Raw genomic sequence first — 27,618 nt, forward strand, 5'->3', positions numbered from 1 at the left:
GCCTGAAGGGTGGAGAGATAAATGAGAGGAGGATGAGGGTGGGAGAAAGGAGCAAAGAGTACAATAGGTGAGTGGGGGAGGGGATGAAGGTGATAGGTCAAAGAGGAGTGTGAAGTGGGCAGGTGGAAAGGAAGATAGGCAGGTAGGACAAGTCAAGTGCTGAGCTGGAAGGTTAAAACTGGGATGAGGTGGGGGGGGGGGAAGGGGAAAATGAGGAAACTGGTGAAATCCACATTGATGCCCTGGGGCATCATCTTCCGCCTGGGAACACTTCAACCCCAGGGACTTGTCCTACCTGCCTATCTTCCTTTCCACCTGTCCACTTCACACTCCTCCCTGACCTATCACCTTCATCCCCTCCCCCACTCACCCATTGTACTCTATGCTACTCTCTCCCCACCCCCACCCTCCTCTAGCTTATCTCTCCACGCTTCGGGCTCTCTGCCTTTATTCCTGATGAAGGGCTTTTGCCCGAAACGTCGATTTTCCTGCTCCTCAGATGCTGCCTGAACTGCTGTGCTCTTCCAGCACCATTCTAATGCAGAATCATTAACCCACTTCCCTATTAACTCCGCCCTTATTCCACTTCATCTCATTCACCCTCCATCCTTACTATCCCTTCCTACCCTTCTCTCGTATTCTTTACCCTCTCTATCTCGCTCACCTTCCTAACACTCTTCCTCTGCCTCATTCCCTCGCCTTATTATCCTCTCTTCGATTGGCTCGTACTCGGTCACTGTTGGATTCTTCTCTCCTATTGGACGGAATATCAACTTCCGGCTTTCTAGTTCTTTTCCGGGAGCGGGGGCACCGACGGACCATTGAGTACAATTCACTTGGTTAGTGATCTTAGAGACAGTGAGAAATGGGGATGACCATGAGAGGATCAGAGACGAGGGGGATTGATGAAGGCTGGAAGGCGGAGGCGCTGCGTCCTACAGAGGTTCGGAGACGGAGGGCCTGTGTCCGAAAAGGGATCAGAGATAGTGTGAGCTGTTGATAGACCAGTGTTGTTGGTAGTGAGGGAGAGGAAGACAAAGGGTAGGGGTGAGGCGACAAAAGTGGGAGCAGGAATAAGGAGTGAATCGAGCGAGAGAGGAAGAGTGGGTCAGATTGATTTGGGAGAGCAGGGATAAGGAGCGGATCATGTGTAGCAGTTTCTACTGCAGTTTTCACGGGGTAACAAGCTGGTTGAACTACAACAGATTGATGATAGTCAGATGTATTTATTTTGCCGATGTCTTGCTTTGTCAGTTAAACATTTTTATTGGTTTCCATTTTCTCCAGATTTGTTTTGGTGAATTTGGAGAAAGAACACTGATATGTTATAATGCTATAAAATCCCTTCTGTTCTCAGTGAAACATGGCCCGCCAGAGGGTAAAGAAGGAGAGACTGACTGATTCCAAAGTAGATGGGAAAAATGGAAAGAGTACTGGACTTTACAAGAAACCTCAAGTTAAGGAAAAGAAGAAAAAATCTAATTTGGGGAATATTTTCATCAATATAGCAATTGTACTGTGCATTGTGAGCAGTGTATGGTTTTGCTATGCTATTTACATGAGGTCTTGGCTTGCTAACCGGATTATAACACCACATCCCTCTTTGCGGATACTGGACAGCAATAGTACAAATCCAGCATTGTCACCAGAGAAATACTGGGGATCCTACCGACCTCAGGTATACTTTGGAATGAAAACACGGAGTCAAAAGTCAATTGTAACAGGTAAAGTAAATCATGACTTGACCCCATGGTGGATATGGTGGGTGGGTTTTGATTCAGGCCATGGGAACCTGCATGGGTCCCAGTATGCCTGTCTCTTTATGGGGTATGTGAAACATTCCTTGTTCCAGTTCTGTTCAGTTTCCCAACTGTAACTGTTTCTCCAGTACATTAATTACATCATCTATGCTGTTTTCCTCTGTCATCCAGAATTGGAAAAATTTAACTATTTCGCTTCCAATTTCTACCCCTCTCTCACCTTCACCTTCCTCAACATCCCCAGAAATTAAAACAGTGATGTGCTGGCCACTAATATTCACTACAAACCAACTGACTCTCTCAGTTACTTTTTTAAATCTATGTTCTCACATCTTGCTTCTTCTAAAGACTATATTCCATTCTCCAGTTCTTCCATTGCTGTCACATCTGTTCTGATGATGCCTACTTTGACAAGGGATCTCTCAAGTGTCTTACTTTCTTCCTCAGAGGATTTCCCAGTAATATAGTTGAGGATCCTCAGCCAAGTCCACCTTGTCGTCACTTGCCACCCCACCAACATCCATATCCAGAGGATTATAAACTACCATTTCCACCACCACCAGCTCCTACTTTGTCAGCCTTCAGCAGGGACTGTTCGCTCTGCGACATCCTGATCCGCTCCTCCACTCTCAACAGCCCCCATGGCATCTTGCCCAACAGCTGCAGCAGGTGTAACACCTGCCTATTTAGTTCCTCCCTCCTCACTATCCAGAGCTCAAGCACACCTTCTGGGCATTGCAGTAATTTACCAGCACTTCACACGATCTGATCGACTGCATTGTTCACAACATGGTCTCAAACATTGGATAGACACTGCAGACTGGGTGATCGATTTGCAGAGCACCTACATTCTGACTGCAAAAAAGACCCGAACCTTCCAGTTGCTTGCCACTTCAGCACACCACCTTGTTCCCTGGGCGTCACCTCTGTCTCAGGCATGCTGCATTGTTACAGCAGAGCTCAGCACAAGTTGGAAGAACAGCAACTCATTTTCCTCTTGGGAACTCTGCAGCCTTCTGGACTTAGTCATAGAGATGTACAGCATGGAAACAGACCCTTCGGTCCTACCCGTCCATGCCGACCAGATATCCCAACCCAATCTAGTCCCACCTGCCAGCACCCGGTCCATATCCCTCCAAACCCTTCCTATTCGCAGACCCATCCAAATGCCTCTTAAATGTTGCAATTGTACCAGCCTCCAGCACTTCCTCTGGCAGTTCATTTCATACACGTACCACCCTCTGCGTGAAAAGGTTGCCCGTAGGCCTCTTTTATATCTTTCCCCTCTCACCATAAACTTATGCACTCTAGTTTGAACTCCCCGACCCTAGGGAAAAGACTTTGTCTATTTACCTTATTCATGCCCCTCATAATTTTGTAAACCTCTATAAGGTCACCCCTCAGACTGCCACGCTGCAGGGAAAACATTCCCAGCCTGTTCAGCCTCTCCCTGTACCTCAAGTCCTCCAACCCTGGCAACATCCTTGTAAATCTTTTCTGAACCCTTTCAAGTTTCACAATATCTTTCCGATAGGAAGGAGACCAGAACTGCACACAATATTCCAATAGTGGCCTAACCAATGTCCTGTACAGCCGCAACATGACCTCCCGACTCCTGTACTCAATACTCTGACCAATAAAGGAAGGCATACCAAACGCCTTCTTCACTATCCTATCTACCTGCGACTCCACTTTCAAGGAACTATGAACCTGCACTCCAAGGTTTTTTTGTTCAGCAACAGTCCCTAGGACCTTACCATTAAATGTATAAGTCCTGCTAAGATTTGCTTTCCCAAAATGCAGCACCTCGCATTTATCTGAATTAAACTCCATCTGCCACTTCTCAGCCTATTGGCCCATCTGGTCAAGATCCTGTTGTAATCTGAGATAACCCTCTTTGCTGTCCACTACACCTCCAATTTTGGTGTCTTCTGCAAACTTACTAACTGTACCTCTTATGCTCGCATCCAAATCATTTATATAAGTGACAAAAAGCAGAGGACCCAGCACCGATCCTTGTGGCACTCCACTGACCACAGGCCTCCAGTCTGAAAAACAACCTCCACCACCACCCTCTGTCTTCTACCTTTGAGCCAGCTCTGTATCCAAATGGCTAGTTCTCCCTGTATGCCATAAGATCTAACCTTGCTAATCAGTCTCCCATGGGGAACCTGGTCGAACGCCTTACTGAAGTCCATATAGATCACATCTACCATTCTGCCCTCATCAATCCTCTTTGTTACTTCTTCAAAAAACTCAATCAAGTTTGTGAGACATGATTTCCCACGCACAAAGCCATGTTGACTATCCTTAATCAGTTGCAGGAAAAGCGCAGCAGGTCAGGCAGCATCAAAGGAGCAGGAGAATCGAAGTTTCGGGCATAAGCGCCGAAATGTCGATTCTCCTCTTTTCCAGCAACACATTTTTAAGCTCTGATCTCTAGCATCTGCAGTCTTCACTTTCTCCTATCCCTAATCAGTCCTTGACTTTCCAAATACATGTACATCCTGTCCCTCAGGATTCCCTCCAACAACTTGCCCACCACTGAGGTCAAGCTCCCTAGTCTATAGTTCCCTGGCTTATCCTTACCACCCTTCTGAAACAGTAGCACCACGTTAGCCAACCTCTAGTCTTCCGGCACCTCACCTGTGACTATTGATGATAGAAATATCTCAGCAAGAGGCCCAGCAATTACTTCTCTAGCTTCCAACAGACTTAATATCAAGTTCCTCAATTTTAGGGCTTGAGCACCTCTCCCCATGCTTTCCCCAACTCCCACACACCAAGCATTGTCATCACATGGGGGCTGCTACCCATTATCAGCTGCTAAAAGCCTCCATTAACAGCTGTTTGTTCTCATCAGCTGGGCTTGATCCACTACTTTCTCCGTCCAACTGTTTTTCTGTCTCTTTAAACTCTGTCTACCTATTGTTTCCACCTTCCCCATCCCACCCCACCCTACCTTCTGTTTAAAAAACATCTTTTTCCTAGCTGCCATTAGTTCCGAGGAAGGGTCCCTGGGCCTGAACTGTTAATTCTGATTCCCCTCCACAGATGCTACCAAACCTGTTGAGGTTACCAGCAATTTCTGTTTTTGTTTGATTTCCAGCTTCGGCAGTTCTTTTGGGTTTTTTTTTGACTGAATATTTAGTTCCCAGCTCTTATAATTTTGTAACCATGCCTTTGTAATGGCTATAAGATCACACCTACTAATCTCAATTTATGCGGTTAATTCATTAATTTTTTTTCCAAATATTATGTGCATTCAAGTAAAGGTATTCATTTGTGGGATGTGAGTTTTGCTGACTGGGCCAGTATTTATTGCCCATCCCTAGGTGTCTTTAAGAAGGTGGTGGTGAGCTGCCTTGTTTAACGGCTGCAGTCCACCTGCTGTGGGTTGACTCTCAATGCTATGAGGGAAGGAATTCTAGGATTGTGACTCTTCAGTGAAGGAATAGTGATATTCTAAGTCAGGATGGTGAAGGCTTGGAGGGAACTTGAAGGTGGTGGTGTTTCCATGTATCTGCTGCCTGTGGTCATGAATTTGGAAGGTGCTATCTGAGGATCTTGAGTGAATTTTTGCAGTGCTGCTTGTACATAGTACACACCATGGCAACTGAGTGGTGGTGATGGAGAGACTGGATGTAGTACCAATCAAGTGGGCTGCTTTGTCTTGGATGCTGTGAAGCTCATGTTGGGCTGCACTCATCCGTCAAGCGGAGAGTATTTTTTTTCACACTCCTGGCTTGAGCCTTGTAGTGAACAGGCTTTAGGGAGTCAAGACGTATGTTACTTGCTGCAGGATTCCTAGCTTCTGACTTGCTCTTTTAACCTCTTTGTGGTGAATCCAGTTGAGTTTCTGGTCAATGATAACCCCCAGGATGTTGACAGTGGAGGATTCAGTGATGGTAATCCCATTGAATGTCAAGGGACGATGGTTAGATTGTCTTTTGTTGGTGATGGTCATAGCCTGGCATTTGTGTAGCATGAATGTTAGTTGCCACTTGTTAGCCCAAGCATGAATGTTTCCACTTTGACTCTATTTACTATTATTTGTCTATATTTGTGTACTGTGTGCGTTCCTGTCCCATTCTGGATATTGTTATCCAAATATTTGCCCTACATTTACTGGCATATTCCCTTGCGTTGTAATCATACATTTTCCCTCTCCCAAACAACGCACTGGGAGATTCTGCTTTCTAATCCATTTGCTAACTGTTCAAAATCTTTCATCCGTGTGAAAAACGGATGAAAACAAAACACCATTTCGACTGGGACAACACATCTATCCTGGGACAGGCTAAGCAAAGACATGCCAGAGAATTCCTAGAGGCCTGGCACTCCAACCACAACGCCATAAACAAGCACATAGATCTAGATGCCATCTCAGAAAACGAACAGGAAATGACATCACCACAAACCCCAGGAACCCCATCCAGGAGAAGGATAAAAATTGAAAGCAGGAGACCACAGCTTCGCTTCACTTGGAGGTGGCCACTGATGATGTTACCTAGCCAGGTAATGAAACGTCTGGATATCAAACCTACAGCTCTGTGAGCAAACCTACACCCCACCCCTCATATCTTAAGCGCTTGCAGGTTCAGGAACTGACTATGGATGTGTTCACTCTGGATCACATTGGTGTCTGGCAGTTCTCATATGCTGCAGCAGCCATCCTGCTGTCACAACCTTGTTTGGTTTAAAAATTAATAACTTGAATTTCTAAGCTATCTTCAGTTTCCTATAATGAGATATCGTTTTTGTAAACTAAAAGAAACTAAACCACCCATATGAATCTACCATAATGGCCTAGTTGCAAATGATTGGTATAGTCAGAGGTACAGCATGGAAACAGACCCTTTCGTCCAACTCTGCAATGCCACCAGATACCCAAGTCCCATTTGTCAGCATTTGGCCCATATCTGTCTAAACCCATTTCTATTCATATACCCATCTGTTTGCCTTTTAAATGTTGAAATTGTACCATCGTTCACTTCGTCCAACAGTTCATTCCATACATGCACCACTCCGTGAAAAAGTTTCCCCTTAGATCTCTCTTTAAATCTTTCCCCTCTCACTTTAAACCTATACCGTCTGGTTTTGGATTTCCCTACCCTTGGGAAAAGACCTTGACTGTTCATGCAATTCAAGCCCCTCAGGATTTTGTAAGCCTGTATAAGGTCACCTGTCAGCCTCTGCAGCCTCTCCCTATGAGTCAAATTGTCCAACCCTGGCAGCATCCTTTCAAGTTTCACAACGTCCTTCCTACAGCAGGGAGACCACAACTGAATGCAGTGTTCCATAAGTGGCCTAACCAATGTCCTGTACAGTTGCAACTTGATTTCTCGACTCCTATAATCAGTACACTGACCAACAAAGGCAAGCATGTCAAATGCCGTCTTCCCTATCCTTTCAGTCTTGGACTTCACGTTTATGGAACTATGAACCTACGCTCCAAGGTCTTTGTTTAATAACACTCCTCAGGACCTTACCATCACGTGTGTAAGTCCTGCCTTGATTTACCTTTCCAAAATGTGACACCTCATATTACCTAAATTAAACTCCATCTGCACTCCTCAGCCCATTTGACCAAGGTGTCATCGTACTGAGGTAACCTTTTCGCTATCCACGACACTAGCAATTTTGGAAACTTATGTTCACATCCAAATCATTTACATCAATGACAAAAAAGGTAGTGAACCCAGTAGCGATCTTTCTGTCACAGGTGGACGGGAGAAAATTTGTGGCTGTAAGAGCTGGTCCATTTGAGTGTTTTTCAGTGTTGGAGCTGATTTCCTCAATTTCTTGGAGCAGTAACTGTTTTATAAGCTATTGCATTGTTTTGGAAGTTTGGGGGAAAAATGATCCTGTAGTTTAAAACAGAAGGAAAGAGGGAGAGCAGTAACTGTGTGTGAGGTGAAAAGAAAGAGCAGTGAGCTTGCACAGCTGTCTGACCGAGCAGTGAGCTTGCACAGCTGTCTGACCGAGCAGTGAGCTTGCACAGCTGTCTGACCGAGCAGTGAGCTTGCACAGCTGTCTGACCAGGCAGTGAGCTTGCACAGCTGTCTGACCAGGCAGTGAGCTTGCACAGCTGTCTGACCAGGCAGTGAGCTTGCACAGCTGTCTGAGCAGTGAGCTTGCACAGCTGTCTGACCGAGCAGTGAGCTTGCACAGCTGTCTGACCGGGCAGTGAGCTTGCACAGCTGTCTGACCGGGCAGTGAGCTTGCACAGCGAACTGCCTGTGCCATATAGTTAAAGGCATCTCTGGACGTTAGAATATGGCCAAAGAAAATAGTGAGAGATAAGAAGAGGTGCTAAAAAAGCGGGCAGCACTTCAGGTAGAGAAATCCAGACCTGAATGGGATGTATCCAAGGTTGAGTGTTAAGGGAACAAGTTGCAGAGCCACTGAGAAATTTTTCATTTCTTTCTGAATATAGGATTAGGGGGATACTGTTATTTAAGACCGGGACAAAGGATAACTTGGAAACAATAGGCCTGTCAGCTTGACATCAGTAGTGGAGGCCATATACAGGATAAGATGAATTTACACTTAAAGAAAAATTCTGTTAACACTAGACAGTTAACATGGCTTTATCAAGCGCAGGTCATGTTTGACAAATTTAATTGTTCTTTGAGGGATAGAGACTGGGAATGACAGAAATGCTGTGGATGTTGTGTATTTGGGCATTCAGAAAATATTTGATACCGTGCCACATGGCAGGGTGGTCAGCAAATTTAGAAGTGTTTGGGATTGATGGGCCCTTGGTAACATGAATTAAGTTAACTAATTTAGGACAGTACAGTGGCTTGGTGGTTAGTAGTGCAGCCTCTGGGTGCCAGGGACCCTGGTTCAATTCCACCCTCTGACTGTCCGTCTGTGTGGAGTTTGCACATTCTCTGGGTTTTGTCCAGGTATTCCAGTTTCCTCCAACAATCGAAAAGTGTGCAGGTTAGGTAGATTAGCCATGGGAAATGCAGGGTTACATGGATATGGTGAGGCAGAGATGCTCTTCCAAGGATCCAGGTGGGCTCCATGAACCAAGTGGCCTGCTTCCATACTGTAGGGATTGTATGATTTTACAACATAGGAAACAAACACAAAGGTAGGTGTAGATGGGCAAATCTCAGATTGGAGACTTAGTTGAAGGGGGTGTTCCACAGGATCAGTCTTGGTTTCTCTGATTTCTCTAAATCGTTTATATATGGGCATTGAGGGCAAAATCTCAAAATTTGCAGTAACTAAGAGTCATAATTTCAAGATTCTCAGTAAAAGAGCTAGGAGTGAGCTGAGGAGAAACCTCTTTACTCAGTTGTTAGAATTTGGAATGTACTTTCTGGGAGAGCGTTGAAGGTGGATTCCATAGGATGTTTCAAAAGCGAGCTGGATAGAAATTAGAATGAGGTTAGAGGGCTATAGAGATAGGGGGATTAGTTAGGAAGCTCTTTTGGGAGCAGGTACTAACAGTGTCAAATAGCCTCCTTCTGTATTGTGAAAGTTTATGACTCATCAATATGTAAGCAGTTATTTTAACAGAAGAAACTACTCTGGACCTAAACACACACTGACAACTTTACTTTTATTTAAAGACTGGATCTATTCACCACTTCTGCTGACCAGTCAGCTCTGCATGCCATCATGTTGTAGTTCACTGTTTCAGTAAAGTTGACTCTTGATCCACATCTTTTCTCCTCTCCCACGTCTCACTCTAGAGATTTTACTTCATAGTAGTCCCTAGTTAAAGCACCTGCATCTTCCTTTACAACAATGTTCTGCTTTGAACCAAATTTTCAACAGTAGTCTAGAAGTCAGTTGGCTTTCATCTCACTCTGCTGCAGTTTCTCACTTGCTGTGATCCCCATAACCTTACCTAATATTAGTTCTTTCTTTTTCTCTCTTCCTCATTCCTGCCACACTCACCCCTTCCTTCTGCCACCTGCTTCCCTGGCCATCACTTGCTGGCCCTCCCATACAAGAAATAAGATAAGAAGTCATCCATTTGGTCTCTCTAGCCTGTTCCTCCATTCAGAGGGAAATGGTTCTTCACATCCACTTTCCTGCCCTTTCCCTAAACCCTACTGATTAAGAATCTCTCACCCTTAAATTTACTCAAACTCTACCCTCACGATTCTGTGGAAAGGAGTTACAAATACACATCTGAAGAAATCCCTTCCCCCATCTCAGTCATAAATTGGCTTCTTTGTTTTGAGACTATGCCTCTGGACCATCTCATGAGGGGAAACATTCTCTCAGAATAAGACGATGTTTAGTATGCTGTCCTTTATTGGTCAGAGCATTGAGTATAGGAGTTGGGAGGTCATATTGTACAGACATTCGTTAGGCCACTTTTGGAATATTGCGTGCAATTCTGGTCTCCTTTCTATTGGAAGGATGTTGTGAAACTTGAAAGGGTTCAGAAAAGATTGACTAGAAGGTTGCCAGGGTTGGAGGATTTGAGCAATAAGGAGAAGCTGAATAGGCTGGGGCTGTTTTCCCTGGCGCATCAGAGACTGACCTTTCACAGGCTTATAAAATCATGAGGAGGGGCATGGATATGGTAAATAGACAATGTCATTTCCCTGGGGTGGGAGAGATCAGAAAAAGAGGGCATAGGTTTAGGGTGAGAGGGGAAAGATTAAAAACAGACCTAAGGGGCAACTTTTCTCATGAACCAAGTGGTGTGTGTCTGGAATGAGCTGTCAGAGGAAGTGGTGGAGGCTGGTACAACTACAGCATTTAAAAGGCATTTGGATGCGTATATGAATAGGAAGGGTTTCGAGGGATATGGGCCAAGTGCTGGCAAATGGGACTAAATTAATTTAGGATATCTGGGTGACATGGACAAGTTGGATCAGAGCATCTGTTTCTGTGCTGTGCACCTCAATGACTCTAAAAATAAAGTAGGTGCTGGAGTTCTGAAATAAAAACAAAGTGCTGAAGATACTCAGCAGATCTTCAAGTCACACTGTACTCCAATTTTAACTTTCCCTCTTTTCACGGATGCTGCTAGAGCTGAGTTCAGCTTTTTGCAGCATTTGTTTTCTTTTATTAGGGATTAATCTTCAGTGTCCAGAAAAGTCATAGCAATTGTCAAAGCCAGTTGGTTTTCAATTTGTATGGTGAATTAACAGTGAAAATTGTAACCAGGGTTATCCTCAGCAAGTCCCAGACCTTTCATTTGTCTATGGATTTCAAATCTCATGAGAGTCCCACTTTGATGTTGCAACCAAAGCTGGTGAAGTGCACTCTGTGGTTCCACTGGTCACGACATATGTAATTGGCTATTTCAAAAAAATTGTTCATCTGTTGATTGGTATGCTGAAGCCAATCATCTATCTGGATTAGTGGTGCTGGAAGAGCACAGCAGTTCAGGCAGCATCCAAAGTGCAGCAAAATCGATGTTTCGGGCAAAAGCCCTTCATCAGGAATAAAGGCAGTGAGCCTGAAGCGTGGAGAGATAAGCTAGAGGAGGGTGGGGGTGGGGAGAAAGTAGCATAGAGTACAATGGGTGAGTGGGGGAGGGGCTGAGGGTGGAGTGGATAGGTGGAAAAGAAGATAAACAGGTAGGACAAGTCCGGACAAGTCATGGGGACAGTGCTGAGCTGGAAGTTTGGAACTAGGGTGAGATGGGGGAAGGGGAAATGAGGAAACTGTTGAAGTCCACATTGATGCCCTGGGGTTGAAGTGTTCCAAGGTGGAAGATGATGCCCCAGGGCATCAATGTGGATTTCACCAGTTTCCTCATTTCCCCTTCCCCTACCTCACCCCAGTTCTAACCTTCCAGCTCAGCACTGTCCCCATGACTTGTCCTACCTGCCTATCTTCCTTTCCACCTGTCCACTTCACCCTCCTCCCTGACCTATCTCCTTCATCCCCTCCCCCACTCACCCATTGTACTCTATGCTACTTTCTCTCCACCCCCACCTTCCTCTAGCTTATCTCTCCACGCTTCAGGCTCACTGCCTTTATTCCTGATGAAAGGTTTTTGCCCGAAACATCGATTTTGCTGCACTTTGGATGCTGCCTGAACTGCTGTGCTCTTCCAGCATAAGTAATCCAGAATCTGGTTTCCAGCATCTGCAGTCATTGTTTTTACCTTGCTGAAGCCAAGCAGCTAGGTCACTTCAACTAACCGCTGAATGATATTATAAAACGATGCATTCAATAAAGATATAATTTTAATATAGTCTTGAAGAAGAGTCACAGTGGGCTCAACATTAACAGCACTTTTATTCATTATTAGGATGTGGTATCACCAAAGCCCATTCATCATGTCCCTCAGTAACTGCATCACTGTTGGTCTGAGTCAACATATAGGCTTGACCAAATAAGGTCAGCAGATTTCTTTCCATATGGGCATTAGTCAGCCAGACAATTGATATTGATTTCATGGTCTTTGTTAAATTATTAATTTCTGATTTTTATTTGAATTCAAATTCCATCTTCTGCCGTTGTGGGATTCGACCCTGCTCCACAGAACATTACCTGGGTCTTTGAGTTAAAAATTGTGATAATACTGCTTGGTCATTACCTCGCCTTTGTACTTTGCCTTTGAGAGTATGAATATATGCCTTTTGAAATGACACACTTATGCACACAGGCACGCACACATACATGTTAATGAAAGAAGCCTTGTCTGACAAAATAAACTTTACAACAAAATACTTTGGGTAAAAAAATGAGGTCTGAAGATGCTGGAGATCACAGTTGAAAATGTGTTGCTGGTTAAAGCACAGCAGGTCAGGCAGCATCCAAGGAATAGGAAATTCGACGTTTCGGGCATAAGCCCTTATGCCCGAAACGTCGAATTTCCTATTCCTTGGATGCTGCCTGACCTGCTGTGCTTTAACCAGCAACACATTTTCAACAAAATACTTTGGCCAAATAAACTTAACTCCTGAGGAATAAGATAAGACATAAAATGTTCCAGGTGGCTTTTGGACTGCGATCTTGGTCAATGGGGACAGTCACTAGACACTTGCATTTGTTATTGGGCTACAATTCATGAGGTAGTGTAGGAAGGTTCTCCAGAAGGTGAATTAGCAGGGTTTCTTTTCTGTCTGTTACACTGAGTTTTCAAAAGATTTTCTTAATCAGGTGGCAAAAGGATGATTTAGTGGTCTCCTTCAACTGGCTATGCATACTAACTGAACACCAATCAATATCAAACTGCCACAACTCCTGGTAACCATAAGCTCAAACATGAGACTTCCAATAAGTTCAACAAATCCAAATAGTTAGCTTAAGATGTGTGACTTTCAGTAAGCCCCTTTAAACAAAGTGACCATCATAATAATAAAAAAAGTTCACACGTGAGAGTTCTGAGGAAGGTTACTCAGCTTGAATCATTAACACTGATTCCTCTTCATGGATGCTCCTAGACCTGCTGAGTTTTTCCAGCAATTTATTTTTGTAACTGATTTACAGTGTTTGTTCTTCCATTTTAAGTTCATGCCTCAGTCATTGAAGCGCAAGCCCTCAAAAACAAAATTCAATAATGGAAGCATTTACATAGGAGGAAAAGTGACTAAATCAGCTGAGGGGTAGGGTAGCAATAGGTGATCATCAGCAGCCTAAGTTGACCTGATACTATATGACATCATTGGGTCCAGAGTCAATGCTGAGCTACGCCAATGGTGACAATATGTCATGAAAAATCTCATCTGATTCATTGTCCTTGACCTGGTCTTGCCGATGTGATTTTTGACTAACAGCAATGTGGTTGACTCTCGATGGCCAATAAATAAACTGCTCTAGCCAGAGATGCCCACCTTGCACCAATTAACTTTTAAGAGAAATTGTATAACCTATATACCCCCTTAGTGCCAATGGTTTGGATGGGGAGCAATTTATTAGGTCTGTCCAGAAGGGTTTTTTGAAGCAGTACATGGACATTTCAATGAGGGACAGACCATACTTGTACTGGGAAATGACCACAGCCAGAGGTGATCAATGTTTCGGTAGGGGAGCATTTTGGGAGTAGTGATCTAAATTGTGTGTGTTTTTGGATACTTATCCAAAAGGACAAGCGTGGACCTGGGATGAAGGTATTAAGTTGGGGGAAGGTCAAGTACAACCAATTAGGGAAGGCCAGGCAATGGCATAGGGGTGTTATCTCTCAACTGTTAATCCAAAGGCACAGGTAACTATTTGAAGACCTGGATTTGAATCCTCCCATAGCAGATGGTTGAATTTGAATTCAATAAAGAAATTTATGAAAAAATGTACGGGGTGAAAGACTGTCTCTCGGGAAATGTAACACTGACAACCAGGTTTGTGGTACTGAGACTAGCTCTAATGTAACAAAGGGTATGTTACATTCTAAACGATCTATTTTGATAGGATACTATCTAGTCAAAGGCACTGGCTGATGTTTTTGCGGCCAACAACAAGATATCGGAATGTTGTGTTGCCTGCTGAGCGCGAGGATCAAGGATATCTCATAAGAGTCATAGAGATGTACAGCATGGAAACAGACCCTTCGGTCCTACCCTTCCATGCCGACCAGATATCCCAACCCAATCCAGACCCACCTGCCAGCACCTGGTCCATATCCCTCCAAACCCTTCCTATTCACAGACCCATCCAAATGCCTGCTAAATGTTGCAATTGTACCAGCCTCCACCACTTCCTCTGGCAGCTCATTCCATACACGTACCACCCTCTGCATGAAAAGGTTGCCCCATAGGCCTCTTTTATATCTTTCCCCTCTCACCCTAAACCTATGCCCTCTAGTTCTGGACTCCCCGATCCCAGGGAAAAGACTTTAACTATTTATCCTATCCATGCCCCTCATAATTTTGTAAACCACTATAAGGTCACCCCTCAGCCTCAGACACTCCAAGGAAAATAGCCCCAGCCTGTTCATCCTCTCCCAGTAGCTCAGATCCTCCAACCCTGGCAGCATCCTTGTAAATCTTTTCTGAACCCTTTCAAGTGTCTCCTACCAGCCCTTCTCCTCTATCCTAGTTAATAAGGTAAGGTTCATTCTAAACTTCCTCTATTGAGTATAAGTTTGTTATTGATTTTATAGCAACTTCAACTAAGCTTTCTACTTTAGTTCGGAGTGTGTGTTCAGATAAGTGGGGTATGGATGCTAGGGCAGTTGCATGCTCCTCCTGCAGAATGTGGCAGGTGGGAGACATGGCACACATCTTCGCTGGCTACATCTGTGGGAAGTGCACCCAACTCCAGCTCCTTGAAAACCATGTTAGGGAATTGTAGCTGGAGCTGGATGAACTATGGATCATTCGGGAAGCTGAGGGGGTAATTGAGAGGAGTTACCGGGAGTTGGTCACTCCTAAGGCTCAGGACAAGGATAGTTGGGTTATAGTTAGGGGGAGGAAAGGGGACAGACAGACAGTGCAGAGATCCCCTGTGGACATTCCCCTCGGCAATAAGTATACCGTTTTGGATACTGCTGGGGGGATGACCTACCAGAGGAAAGCCATAGCAGTCAGTTCCCTGGCACTGAGCCTGACACTGTGGCAAAGAAGGGAATAGGGCAGAATAGAAAAGTACTTGTGGTAGGGGGCTTGATAGGGGAATCAGAGCTGAAAATATGTTGCTGGAAAAGCGCAGCAGGTCAGGCAGCATCCAAGGAGCAGGAGAATCGACGTTTCGGGCATGATCACTTCTTCAGGAAACTAAAAGGGGAGGGCGAACAGCCAGAAATCATGTTACATATTGGCACTAATGATATAGCCAGGAAAAGGATCGAGGACATAAAAAGTGATTTCAGGGAGTTAGGATGGAAGCTGCAAAACAGAACGAGCATAGTAGTGTTCCCTAGTTTGCTACTGGTGCCACGAGATATCAAGGCGAGGAACAGGGAGCGGGCACAGTTTAACACAAGGCTGTGCAGCTGGTGTAGGAGGGAGGGCTTCAGATATGTAGATAATTGGGATGCCTTCTGGGCAAGGCGGGATCTGTACAAGAAGGACGGGTTGCATCTGAACTGTAAGGGGACCGATGTCTTGGGTGGAAGGTTTGCTTGATTAGTTCGAGAGGGTTTAAACTAGTGTGGCAGGGGGTAGGAACCTGAGCTGTATACCGGAGGTGAGAGTTGATGCAGATGAGGCAATAGCAAGAGGTGGACCAGCTAGTGGGAAGGATTTTCCTGAGAAGGAACCAAGGGATCAGTTATAGTGTGTTTGCTTTAACGCAAGGAGTATCAGGAATAAAAGTGATGAACTTAGAGCATGGATCAGTACCTGGTGCTATGATGTTGTGGCCATAACAGAGACATGGGTTTCTCAGGGGCAGGAATCGTTGCTGGATGTTCCAGGGTTTGGAGGATTTAAAAAGAATAGGGAGGAGGGAAAAAGAGGAGGGGATGTAGCACTACTAATCAGAGAGGGTATCACAGCTACAGAAGCTTCCATTGTCAAGGAAGATCTGCCTACCGAGTCAGTTGGGTGGAAATTAGGAACAGCAAGGGAGCAGTCACCTCTTTAGGGGTTTACTAAAGTGTGGACGTAGTAGGGTTGTTGTAATGGGTGACTTTAACTTTACCAATATTGATTGGAACCTCCTTCGAGCAGAAGATTTGAATGGAGCTGTTTTTGTAAAGTGTGTTCAGGAGGTTTTCCTAACTCAGTAGGTTGACAGGCCAATGAGGGAAGAGGCCATTCTAGACTTGGTGCTCGGAAATGAGCCAGGGCAGGTATCAGATCTTGTGGTGGGAGAGCTTGTGGTGATAGTGACTACAATTGCCTCACATTCTACATAGCTATGGAGAAGGAGAGGATTAGGCAAAATGGGAGGATATTTAATTGGGGAAGAGGAAATTATGATGTGATTAGACATGAGTTGGGAAGCATGGATTGGGAGCAATTGTTCCATGGTAAAGGCACTATAGACATGTAGAGACTGTTTAAGGAACAGTTGTTGAAAGTGATGAATAAATATGTCCCTCTGAGACAGGCAAGAAGTGGTAAGGTAAAGGAACCTTGGATGATGAGAGCGGTGGAGCATCTCGTCAAAAGGAAGAAGGTAGCTTACATAAGGTGGAGGAAGCTAGGGTCAAGCTCAGCTCTAGAGGATTACAGGCAGGTGAGGAAGGAGCTCAAAAATGGTCTGAGGAGAGCCAGGAGGGGGCACGAGAAAGGCTTGGCAGAACGGATTAGGGAGAACACAAGGGCATTTTACACTTACGTGAGGAATAAGAGAATGGTCAAAGAAAGAGTAGGGCCGATCAGGGATAGCATAGGGAACTTGTGTGTGGAGTCTGAGGGGTAGGGGAAGCCCTAAATGAGTTTTTTGCTTCTGTCTTTACGAAAGAAACAAACTTTGTAGTGAATGAAACCTTTGAAGAGCAGGTGTGCATGCTGGAATGGATAGAGATAGAGGAGGCTGATGTGCTGAAAAAATTTGTCAAACATTAAGATTGACAAGTCGCCAGGCCCGGACCAGATTTGTCCTCGTCTGTTTTGGGAAACGAGAAATGCAATTGCTTCACCACTTGTGAAGATCTTTTTATCCTCGCTCTCCACTGGAGTCGTACCTGAGGACTGAAGAGAGGCAAATGTAATTCCTCAAGAAAGGAAATAGGGAAATCCCGGCAATTACAGACCAGTAAGTCTCACGTCTGTCGTCTGCAAGGTGTTAGAAAGGATTCTGAGGGATAGGATTTATGACCATCTGGAAAAGCATGGCTTGATTAAATGCAGTCAACACGGCTTTATGAGGGGCAGGTCATGCCTCACAAACCTTATCGAGTTCTTTGAGGATGTGACTAGAAAGGTTGGTGAGGGTCGAGCTGTGGATGTGGTGTATACGGACTTCAGCAAGGCATTTGATAAGGTTCCCCATGGTAGGCTCATTCAGAAGGTCAGGAGGAATGGGATGCAGGGGAACTTAGCTGTCTGGATACAGAATTGGCTGGCCAACAGAAGACAGCGCGAGTGGTAGTAGAAGGAAAATATGCTGCCTGGAAGTCTGTGGTGAGTGGTGTTCCACAGGGCTCTGTCCTTGGGCCTCTACTGTTTGTAATTTTTATTAATGACTTGGATGAGGGGATTGAAGGATGGGTCAGCAAGTTTGCAGATGACACAAAGGTTGGAGGTGTCATTGACAGTATAGAGGGCTGTTGTAGGCTGCAGCGGGACATTGACAGGATGCAGAGATGGGCTGAGAGGTGGCAGATGGAATTCAACCTGGATAAATGCAATTTTGGAAGGTTGAATTTGAAAGCTGAGTACAAGATTAAGGATAGGATTCTTGGCAGTGTGGAGGAACACAGGGATCTTGGTGTGCAGGTACATGGATCCCTTAAAATGGCCACCCAAGTGAACAGGGTTGTTAAGAAAGCATATGGTGTTTTGGCTTTCATTAACAGGAGGATTGAGTTTAAGAATTGTGAGATCTTGTTGCAGCTCTATAAAACTTTGGTTAGACCGCACTTGGAATGCTGTGTCCATTTCTGGTCGCCCTATTATAGGAAAGATGTGGATGCTTTGGAGAGGGTTCAAAGGAGGTTTACCAGGATGCTGCCTGGACTGGAGGACTTATCTTATGAAGAGAGGGTGACTGAGCTCGGACTTTTTTCATTGGAGAAGAGGGGAGCTAATTGAGGGATACAAGATAATGAGAGGCGTAGATAGAGTCGATAGCCAGAGACTATTTCCCAGGGCAGAAATGACTAATACGAGGGGTCACCTGAGGTGAACAAGCTGGTTGGAGGAAAATATAGAGGGGATGTCAGAGGTGGGTTCTTTACACAGAGAGTTGTGAGAGCATGGAATGCATTGCCAGCAGCAGTTGTGGAGGCAGGGTCATTGGGGACATTTAAGAGACTCCTGGACATGCGTATGGTCCCAGAAATGTGAGGGTGCATACATGAGGATCAGTGGTCGGCACAACATGGTGGGCTGAAGGGCCTGTTCTGTGATATACTAAGATCTATGTTTCACAACATCTTTCCGATAGGAAGGAGACCAGAATTGCACGTAATATTCCAACAGTGGCCTAACCAATGTCCTGTAGAGCCGCAACATGACCTCCCAACTCCTGTATTCAGTACTCTGACCAATAAAGGAAAGCATACCAAACACCGCCTTCACTCTCCTACCTACCTGTGATTCCACTTTCAAGGAGCTATTAACCTGCACTCCAAGGTCTCTTTGTTCAGCAACACTCCCTAGGACCTTACCATTAAGTCCTGCTAAGATTTGCTTTCCCCAAATACAGCACCTCATATTTATCTGAATTAAACTCCAACTGCCACCTCTCATCCCATTGGCCCATCTGGTCCAGATCCTGTTGTAATCTGAGAGGGTGCGAAATATCTCAAAGGGAGATGAATTAGCAGGAGGTTGTCAGACATATTGGAGCTAACAGTAGAGGAAGAGAAAAGGATGAGATTCTGAGGAGACGCTATAGGAGGTTCGGCAGGAATTTAAAAAGGTCTTCAAGGGTAGTAATATCTGGATTACCCCCAGTGCCACAAGAGGGTAGGAATAGGAGGAGAGAGCAGGTGAACGTGTGGCTGAGGAGCTGGTGCAAGGGAGAAGGATTCACTTCTTTGGATCATTTGAGATAACTTGAGTAGAAATGACTTGTATAAGAAGGACAGATTGTACAGGTCGTTCTGCAGGCCTTCCCTTTAGTATGGAGATATGGAGAAATTTCTTTTGCCAGAGAGTGGTGAATCTGTGGAATTATTTGCCACAGAAGGCTATGGAAGGCAGGTCACTGTGTCGTCCTGTCCTCCTCCCCACTCCACCCCAAGTCAAAGCAAAACGTTCAGAGACACAGTGTAGTTTTACCTCCATCTTTATTTTGGGCCCTGGAGGGAGAGAGAACAATTGCCCATGTACACAGGGACATGAGTTTTCAGTCTTATCTTGAACAACAGTTTCTCAATGAACTATATGGTCATTTTACAGGGAGGAGCATCCAGATGAGGCAACATGCATATTAATTGGGTGATTATTACAATCAGCGGGTGTCAATAGCAGAGATTAAGCCTTCTGCTGTTGTACAATGAATGTTCTGAATCTTGTTAACTGGCTTCCCATAATGGATACTTTTCCCCTTGTTATTTGACCTTGCATACTGAATGCTTCCAATATTGTTAAATGGCTCGACATAATGAATGTTTTTCTACCTTGTTAACTCATTACCCTAGCCTGCAGCACCCCATTGTTAACTGCAAGTTCTTATCTGATATGAGTCATGCTCAGCTGATCTTGTTTCACAAAATCCTAAGAATAAAGAACAAAGAAAATTTACAGCCCAGGAACAGGCCCTTCAGCCCTCCAAGCCTGAGCCGATCCAAATGTACTGTCTAAACCTATTGGTCAATTCCTAAGTATTTGTATCCCTCTGCTCCCCACCTACTCATGCATCTGTCCAGACGCATCTTAAATGAATCTACCGTGCCTGCCTCTACCACCTCTGCTGGCAACGCGTTCCAAATGCCCACCATTCTTTCCCTACCTGTTCATACCCCATACACATTCTCAACTGAGTATATTTAAAAGAGATAGATAATCTCTTGATTGCCGAGGGGATCAAATGTTTTGGGGAGAAGTCGGAAAAATTGGATTGAGAAACCTATCAGAGCTGAAAATGTGTTGCTGGTTAAAGCACAGCAGGTCAGGCAGCATCCGAGGAATAGGAAATTCAACATTTTGGGCATAAGCCCTTCTTCAGGAAGGGTGAAGGGCTTATGCCCGAAACGTTGAATTCCCTATTCCTTGGATGCTGCCTGACCTGCTGTGCTTTAACCAGCAACACATTTTCAGCTCTGATCTCCAGCATCTGCAGACCTCAATTTTTACTTGAGAAACCTATCAACCATGATTGAATGGCAGAGCAGACGTGATGGGCTGAATGACCTCATCTCTGCTCCTTTGTCTTATGGTCTAAGTGCTGGGATGGTCATGCCAGGTTGGCAGATGGAAGGTACAAGTGTCTATGAAGGAGGAAATGAGTTTGTGCCTGAGTATTAGACCATAAGAAGTAGGAGCAAGGGTAGGCCATCCGGCCCTTCGAGCCTGCTCAGCCATTCAACACAATCATGGCAAAACCTTTCATGGACTCAGCGCCCCTTCCCCACGTTTTCACTATATCCCTTAATTCCTTTATTTTTTTCAAAACAAGTATCTACCTTAGCTTTAAAAGCGATTACTGAAGTAGCATCGACTACTTTCCTGGGCAAGGAATTCCATCAATTAACAACCCTCTGGGTGAAGAAGTCCCTTCTCAGTTCATTCTAAACCTGCTTCCTCTAATCTTGAGGACATGCCCTCTTAGAACATAGTACATAGAAAAATACAGCGCAGTACAGGCCCTTTGGCCCTCGATGTTGCGTCGATCCAAGCCCACCTAACCTACACTAGCCCACTATCCTCCATATGTCTATCCAATGCCTGTTTAAATGCCCATAAAGAGGGAGAGTCCACCACCTGTTACTGGCAGGGCATTCCATGAACTCACGACTCGCTGAGTAAAGAATCTACCCCTAACACCTGTCCTATACCTACCACCTCTTAATTTAAAGCTATGCCCCCTCGTAATAGCTGACTTCATACGTGGAAAAAGGTTCTCATGGTCAACCCTATCTAAACCCCTAATCATCTTGTACACCTCTATCAAGTCACCCCTAAACCTTCTTTTCTCCAATGAAAACAGCCCCAAGTGCCTCAGCCTTTCCTCATACGATCTTCCTACCATGCCAGGCAACATCCTGGTAAACCTCCTCTGCACCAGTTCCAATGCCTCCACATCCTTCCTATAGTATGGCGACTAAAATTGCACACAATACTCCAGATGTGGCCGCACCAGAGTCTTATACAACTGCAACATGACCTCAGGACTCCGGAACTCAATTCCTCTACCAATAAAAGCCAGTACACCATATGCCTTCTTCACAGCACTATTTACCTGGGTGGCAACTTTCAGAGATCTGTGTACATGGACACCAAGATCCCTCTGCTCATCCACACTACCAAGTATCTGACCATAAGCCCAGTACTCCATCTTCTTGTTACTCTTACCAAAGTGAATCACTTCACACTTAGCTACATTGAACTCCATTTGCCACCTTTCTGCTCAGCTCTGCAGCTTATCTATATCCCGTTGTAACCTACCACATCCTTCTTCACTGTCAACAACTCCACCGACTTTCGTATCATCCACAAACTTGCTCACCCAACCTTCTAGCCCCTCCTCCAGGTCATTTATAAAAATGACAAACAGCAATGGTCCCAAAACAGATCCTTGCGGAACACCGCTGGTAACTGCACTCCAAGATGAACCTTTACCATCAACTACTACCCTCTGTCTTCTTCCAGCCAGCCAATTCCTAATCCAAACCTCCAACTCCCCCTCAATGCCATACCTCCGTATGTTTTGCAGTAGCCTACCATGGGGAACCTTATCAAATGCCTTACTAAAATCCAGATACACCACATCTACTGCTTTACCCTCGTCCACCTCCTTGGTCACCTTCTCAAAGAATTCAATAAGGTTTGTGAGGCACGACCTGCCCTTCACAAAACCATGCTGACTATCCTTGATCACATTATTCCTATCCAGACGTTCATAAATCCTATCCCTTACAATTCTGTCTAAGACTTTGGCCACAACAGAAGTGGGACTCACCGGCCTCTAGTTACTAGGGTTATCCCTACTCCCCTTCTTGAACAAGGGAACCACATTTGCTATCCTCCAGTCATCTGGCACTATTCCTGTAGACAATGAGGACATAAAAATCAAGGCCAATGGCTCTGCAATCTCCTCCCTTGCTTCCCAGAGAATCCTGGGATAAATGCCATCAGGCCCAGAGGACTTCTCTATTTTCACCCTTTCCAGAATTTCCAACACCTCTTCCCTACATACCTCAAAGCCATCCATTCTAATTAATTGTGACTCAATATTCACATTGGCAACAATGTCCTGTTCCTGAGTGAATACTGACGAAAAGTATTCATTCAGTGTCTCCCCAATCTCTTCAGCCTCCACACGCAACTTCCCACTACTATCCTTGACTGGACCTATTCCTACCCTAGTCATTCTTTTATTCCTGACATACCTATAGAAAGCCTTTGGGTTTTCCCTAATCCTACCAACCAAGGACTTTTCATGTCCCCTCCTTGCTACTCTTAGCTCTCTCTTTAGATCCTTCCTGGCTTCCTTATAACTCTCAATCGCCCCAATTGAACCTTCACGCCTCATCTTTGCACAGGCCGCCCTCTTCCCTTTAACAAGGGATTCCAATTCCTTATTAAACCACGGCTCCCTCACACGACCCCTTCCTCCCTGCCTGACAGGTACATAGTTATCAAGGACACTCAATAGTTGCTCCTTGAACGAGCTCCACATATCGATTGTGCCCTTCCCTTGAAGCCTACTTTTCCAAGCCACACATCCTAAGTCATGCCTCACCGCATCATAATTTCCCTGCCCCCAGCTATAACTCTTGCCCTGCAGTGCACACTTATCCCTCTCCATCACTAGAGTAAAAGTCACTGAATTGTGGTCACTGTCCCCAAAGTGCTCACCTACCTCCAATTCTAACCCCTGGCCTGGTTCGTTACCCAGAACCAAATCCAGTATGGCCTCACCTCTTGTTGGCCTGTCTACATATTGTGTCAGGAAACCCTCCTGCACACATTGGACAAACACCGACCCATCAAATGTACTCGAGCTATAGCTTTCCCAGTCAATATCTGGAAAGTTAAAGTCCCCCATAACAACCACCCTATTACTTTCACTCTTCTCCTGAATCATCCTCGCAATTATTTCTTCTACATCTCCAGGACTATTAGGAGGCCTGTAGAAAACTCATAACAGGGTGACCTCACCTTTCCTATTTCTAAGCTCAGCCCAAACTACCTCAGATGGCGAGTCTTCATCCATCGTCCTTTCCACTGCTGTAATACTATCCTTGACAAGCAATGCCACACCTTCCCCTCTTTTACCCCCACCTCTGACCCTACTAAAACATTTAAACCCTGGAACCTGCAACAGCCAATCCTGTCCCTGTTCTACCCACGTCTCCGTAATAGCCACAACTTCAAAATCCCAGGTACCAACCAACGCTGCAAGTTCACCTCCCTTATTTCGTATACTTCTCGCATTGAAGTATACACACTTCCTGTTTACAGGCACCCTCCTTCGAGATTAATGCCATGTTCCTAACCTCCCTACACTCAAGGTCCTGTACCCTAAAGCTACAGTCCAGGTTCCCATGCCCCTGCAGAGTTAGTTTAACCACCCCCCCAAAGAGCACTAGCAAACCTCCCCCCAAGGATACTGTGCCCCTCAGGTTCAGGTGTAGACCATCCTGTTTATAGAGGTCCCACCTTCCCCAGAAAGAACCCCAGTTATCCAGATACCGGAAAGATACTAGTGAGACTATTTCTCACTTTCTATTTCTATTTTATTGATGCCTTTCATTATTTTATATATTTCTATAAGATCCCCTACTCAGTCATCTGACATCCAGTGAATATAATCCCAATCTACTCAATCTCTACGCATAAGCCAAACCCCTCAACTCTGGAACCAACCTAGTGAACCTCCTTTGCACCCCCTCCAGTGCCAGTACATCCTTTCTTAAGTAAGGAGACCAAATGTGCCGACAGTACTCCAGGTGTGGCCTCACCAACATCTTGTACAGCTAAAGCATTACCTCCATGCTTTTAAACTCAATCCCTTCAGCTATGAAGGACAGAATTCCATTTGCCTTCCTAATTACTTGTTGTACTTGCAGACAACCTTCTGCATTTCATGTAGAAGGACACCCAGGTCCCTCTGTAAATCAGCATGCTGCAACCTTTTACCATTTAAGTAATAATCCTTTTTATTATTACCCCTACCAAAACGCATGATTTCACATTTATTTGTATCCTGAGATGTTGTTGACTGACTGGTGCCCATAGAGAACAACTTGTCCTGTATTTGTAGACTCTCTTGTACTGGATTGTGATTTGATTTCACTCTTAATCTTCTCACTCTTCCTTGCCCCCACCACCAGCACCAAAAACATCCACTGCATTGGCAATGCACCCTGAAAACTCAGGGGTGGGAGGGGATCCAGGGAAATAGTGAGGAAAGAGATCAATTTAAGACTGGTACAGTCGGGAAAAGAAGCAAGTCAAACAATCCGGGCAGGAGGGATCAAAGCAGAGAATGAGATAGAACTGATAAACTGAATTTATTTCAATGCAAGAGGCCAATCAGGTCAGGCAGATGAACTCACAACATGGTTGAGAACATGGGACTGCGATATCATAGCAATTGCACAGATCTGGCTCAGGGATGGGCAGGACTGGCAGTTTCATGTTCCAGTGTATAAATGCTCGAGGAAGGATAAAACAGGGCAAGAGGAGGGGGAATGGTGATTCTGATTAGGGATAATATTACAGCTGTACTTTGGACGAATATTCCTGGGAATGTTTCCAGGAAATCATTTGGGTGGAACTGAGAAATAAGAAAAGGATTATCACCTTGTTGGGATTGTACTATAGATGCCCCAGTTATCAGCAGGAAATTAAGAAATAAGTTTGTAAGGAGATTTCAGTTATCTATAAGAATAAAAGGGTGTTATGGTATGGAATTTTAACTTTCCAAACATATTGGGAATGCCATATTGTTAAGGACTTGAGTTTTGTGTACAAGAAAATGTTTTGATTCAGTATGTGGATGTACTCACTCGAGAAGCTGCAAAACTTGACCTACTCTTGGGGAAATAAGGCAGGGCAGGTGACTGAGGTGTCAGTGGGGGAGGGCACTTTGGGGCCAGCGACCATAATTCTATTAGATTTAAAATAGTGATGGAGAAGGACGTTCTCAATTGGAGAAAGGCCAATTTTGACAGTAAAAGGCAAGAACTTTCAAAAGCTGATTGGGGACAGATGTTCGCAGGTAAAGGGACAGCTGGAAATGGGAAGCCTTCAGCAGTGAGATAACAAGAGTCCAGGGAAACTATATTCCTGTCAGGGTGAAAGGAAAGGTTGGTAGGTATAAGGAATGCTGGATGACTGAGAAATTAGTTTTTGGTCAAGAATAATAAGGAAGCGTATGTCAGGTATAGACAGCAGGGATCAAGTAAATCCCAAGAAGAGGATAAGGCAATAGGAGTATGTGCGAGGGAAATCTGGAGGGCTTTTGCAAATAGCATTAAGAAGAATCCGAAGAGATTCTACATTACATTAAGGACAAAAGGGGAAAGAATAGGGAGAGAATAGGACCCCACACAAATCAGCAAGGCTGCCAGTGTAGAATCGTAGGAGATGTGAGATACTAAACGAGATTTTTTTTGCATCAGTGTTTACTGTAGAGAAGGATATGTAATGTAGTGAATGTGGGGAAATTAATAACGGCATCTTGAAAAATGTCCATATTACAGAGGGGGAGGTAATGGACATCATAACACACATAAAGGTGGACGAATCCTGGTGACACGATTAAGTCTGCAAATGTGTTGCTGGTCAAAGCACAGCAGGCCAGGCAGCATCTCAGGAATAGAGAATTCGAAGTTTCGAGCATAAGCCCTTCATCAGGAATAGATTAAGTGTATACTAGAACTCTGGGAATCAAGGAAAATGATTGCTAGCCTCCTTGCTGAGATATTTGTATGGCCACAGGCCAGGTACCTGAAGACTGAGGGATGGCGAACCTGATGTCACTATATAAGAAAGGCAGCAAGGAAAAGCCAGGGAACAATAGACCTAACATCAGTGAGCCTAACATCCGTGGTGGGCAAGTTATTGGAGAGAATCCTGAGGGACAGGATTTACATGTATTTGAAAGGCAACGTCTGATTTGGGATGGTTAACATGGCTTTGTGTGTGGGAAATCATGTCTCACAAACTTGATTTATTTTTCAAAAAATTCAGAGGATGGATAAAGGCATAGCAGTGGACGTGATCTATATGGCCTTCAGTAAGGCATTCATCAAGTTTCCTTCTGAAACACAGGTTAGCAAGGTTAGATCACGTGGAATACAGAGGAAACTGGCGATATAGAAGTGGCTTTAAGGTAAAAGGCAGACTTTGATGGTGGAACTTTACTGACAAGAGGCCTGTGACCAGTGATGTACCACAAGGGTTGGTGCTGGGTCCACTGCTTTTTGTCATTTTATATAAATGATTTGAATGTGAACATGGTATGTTTAGTAAGTTTGCATAAATTGGAGGTGTGGTGGACAGCGAAGAAGGTCATCTCAGTACAACTGGATCTTGATCTGATGGGCCGAGGAGTGGCAGATGGAGTTTAATTTAGATAAATGCGAGGTGCTGAATTTTGAAAAGGCAAATCAGAGCAGCACTCGTACACATAGTGGTAAGGTCCTGGGGAGTGTTGCTGAAGAAAAAAACCTTGGAGTACAGGTTCATAGTTCCTTGAAAGTGGAGTTGCAGTTAGACAGGATAGAGAAGAAGGCGTTTGATATGCTTTCCTTTATTGGTCAGTGAATTGAATATAAGAGTTGGGAAGTCATGTTGTGTCTGTACAGGACATTGGTTAGGCCACTTTTGGAATACTGCATACAGTTCTCATCTCCCAGTTCTGGGAAGGGTGTTGTTAAACTTGAAAGGGTTTACAAAAGATGGGAGGATGTTGCCAGGGTTGGAGTGGTTGAGCTATAGGGAGAGGCTATTTTTCCTGAAGCATTGGAGGTTGAGGGGGACCTGATAGAGATTTATAAAATTTTGAGGGGCACGGATAGGGAAAATAGCCAAGGTCTTTTCCCTAAGGTAGAAGAGTCCAAACTAGAAAGCATAGGTTTAAGGTGAGAGGGGAAAAGATTTAGAAGGAATTTAAGGGGCAACGTTTTTCAACAGAGTATGATGCATGTCTGAAAGGAGCAGCCAGAGGATGTGATGGAGGCTGGTATAATTACAAC

General features: G+C 44.7%; 1 protein-coding gene across 2 annotated transcripts in view; it reads left to right on the plus strand.

The window, feature by feature from the left end:
- Positions 1-783: 783 nt before the first annotated feature.
- mogs (mannosyl-oligosaccharide glucosidase) overlaps positions 784-27,618 on the plus strand; it is a 56,391-nt gene continuing 29,556 nt past the window's right edge. Inside the window, exons 1-2 of one of the 2 annotated variants that reach the window (XM_060827927.1) lie at positions 784-839; positions 1,358-1,724. In XM_060827927.1, coding sequence (XP_060683910.1) covers positions 1,364-1,724 — 361 coding nt within the window. In that variant the 5' untranslated portion in view covers positions 784-839; positions 1,358-1,363. The other variant, XM_060827919.1, reaches the window with a different exon arrangement.

The sequence above is a fragment of the Hemiscyllium ocellatum genome, chromosome 1, assembly GCF_020745735.1.
Source record: "Hemiscyllium ocellatum isolate sHemOce1 chromosome 1, sHemOce1.pat.X.cur, whole genome shotgun sequence".
Classification (NCBI taxonomy): Eukaryota; Metazoa; Chordata; class Chondrichthyes; order Orectolobiformes; family Hemiscylliidae; genus Hemiscyllium; species Hemiscyllium ocellatum.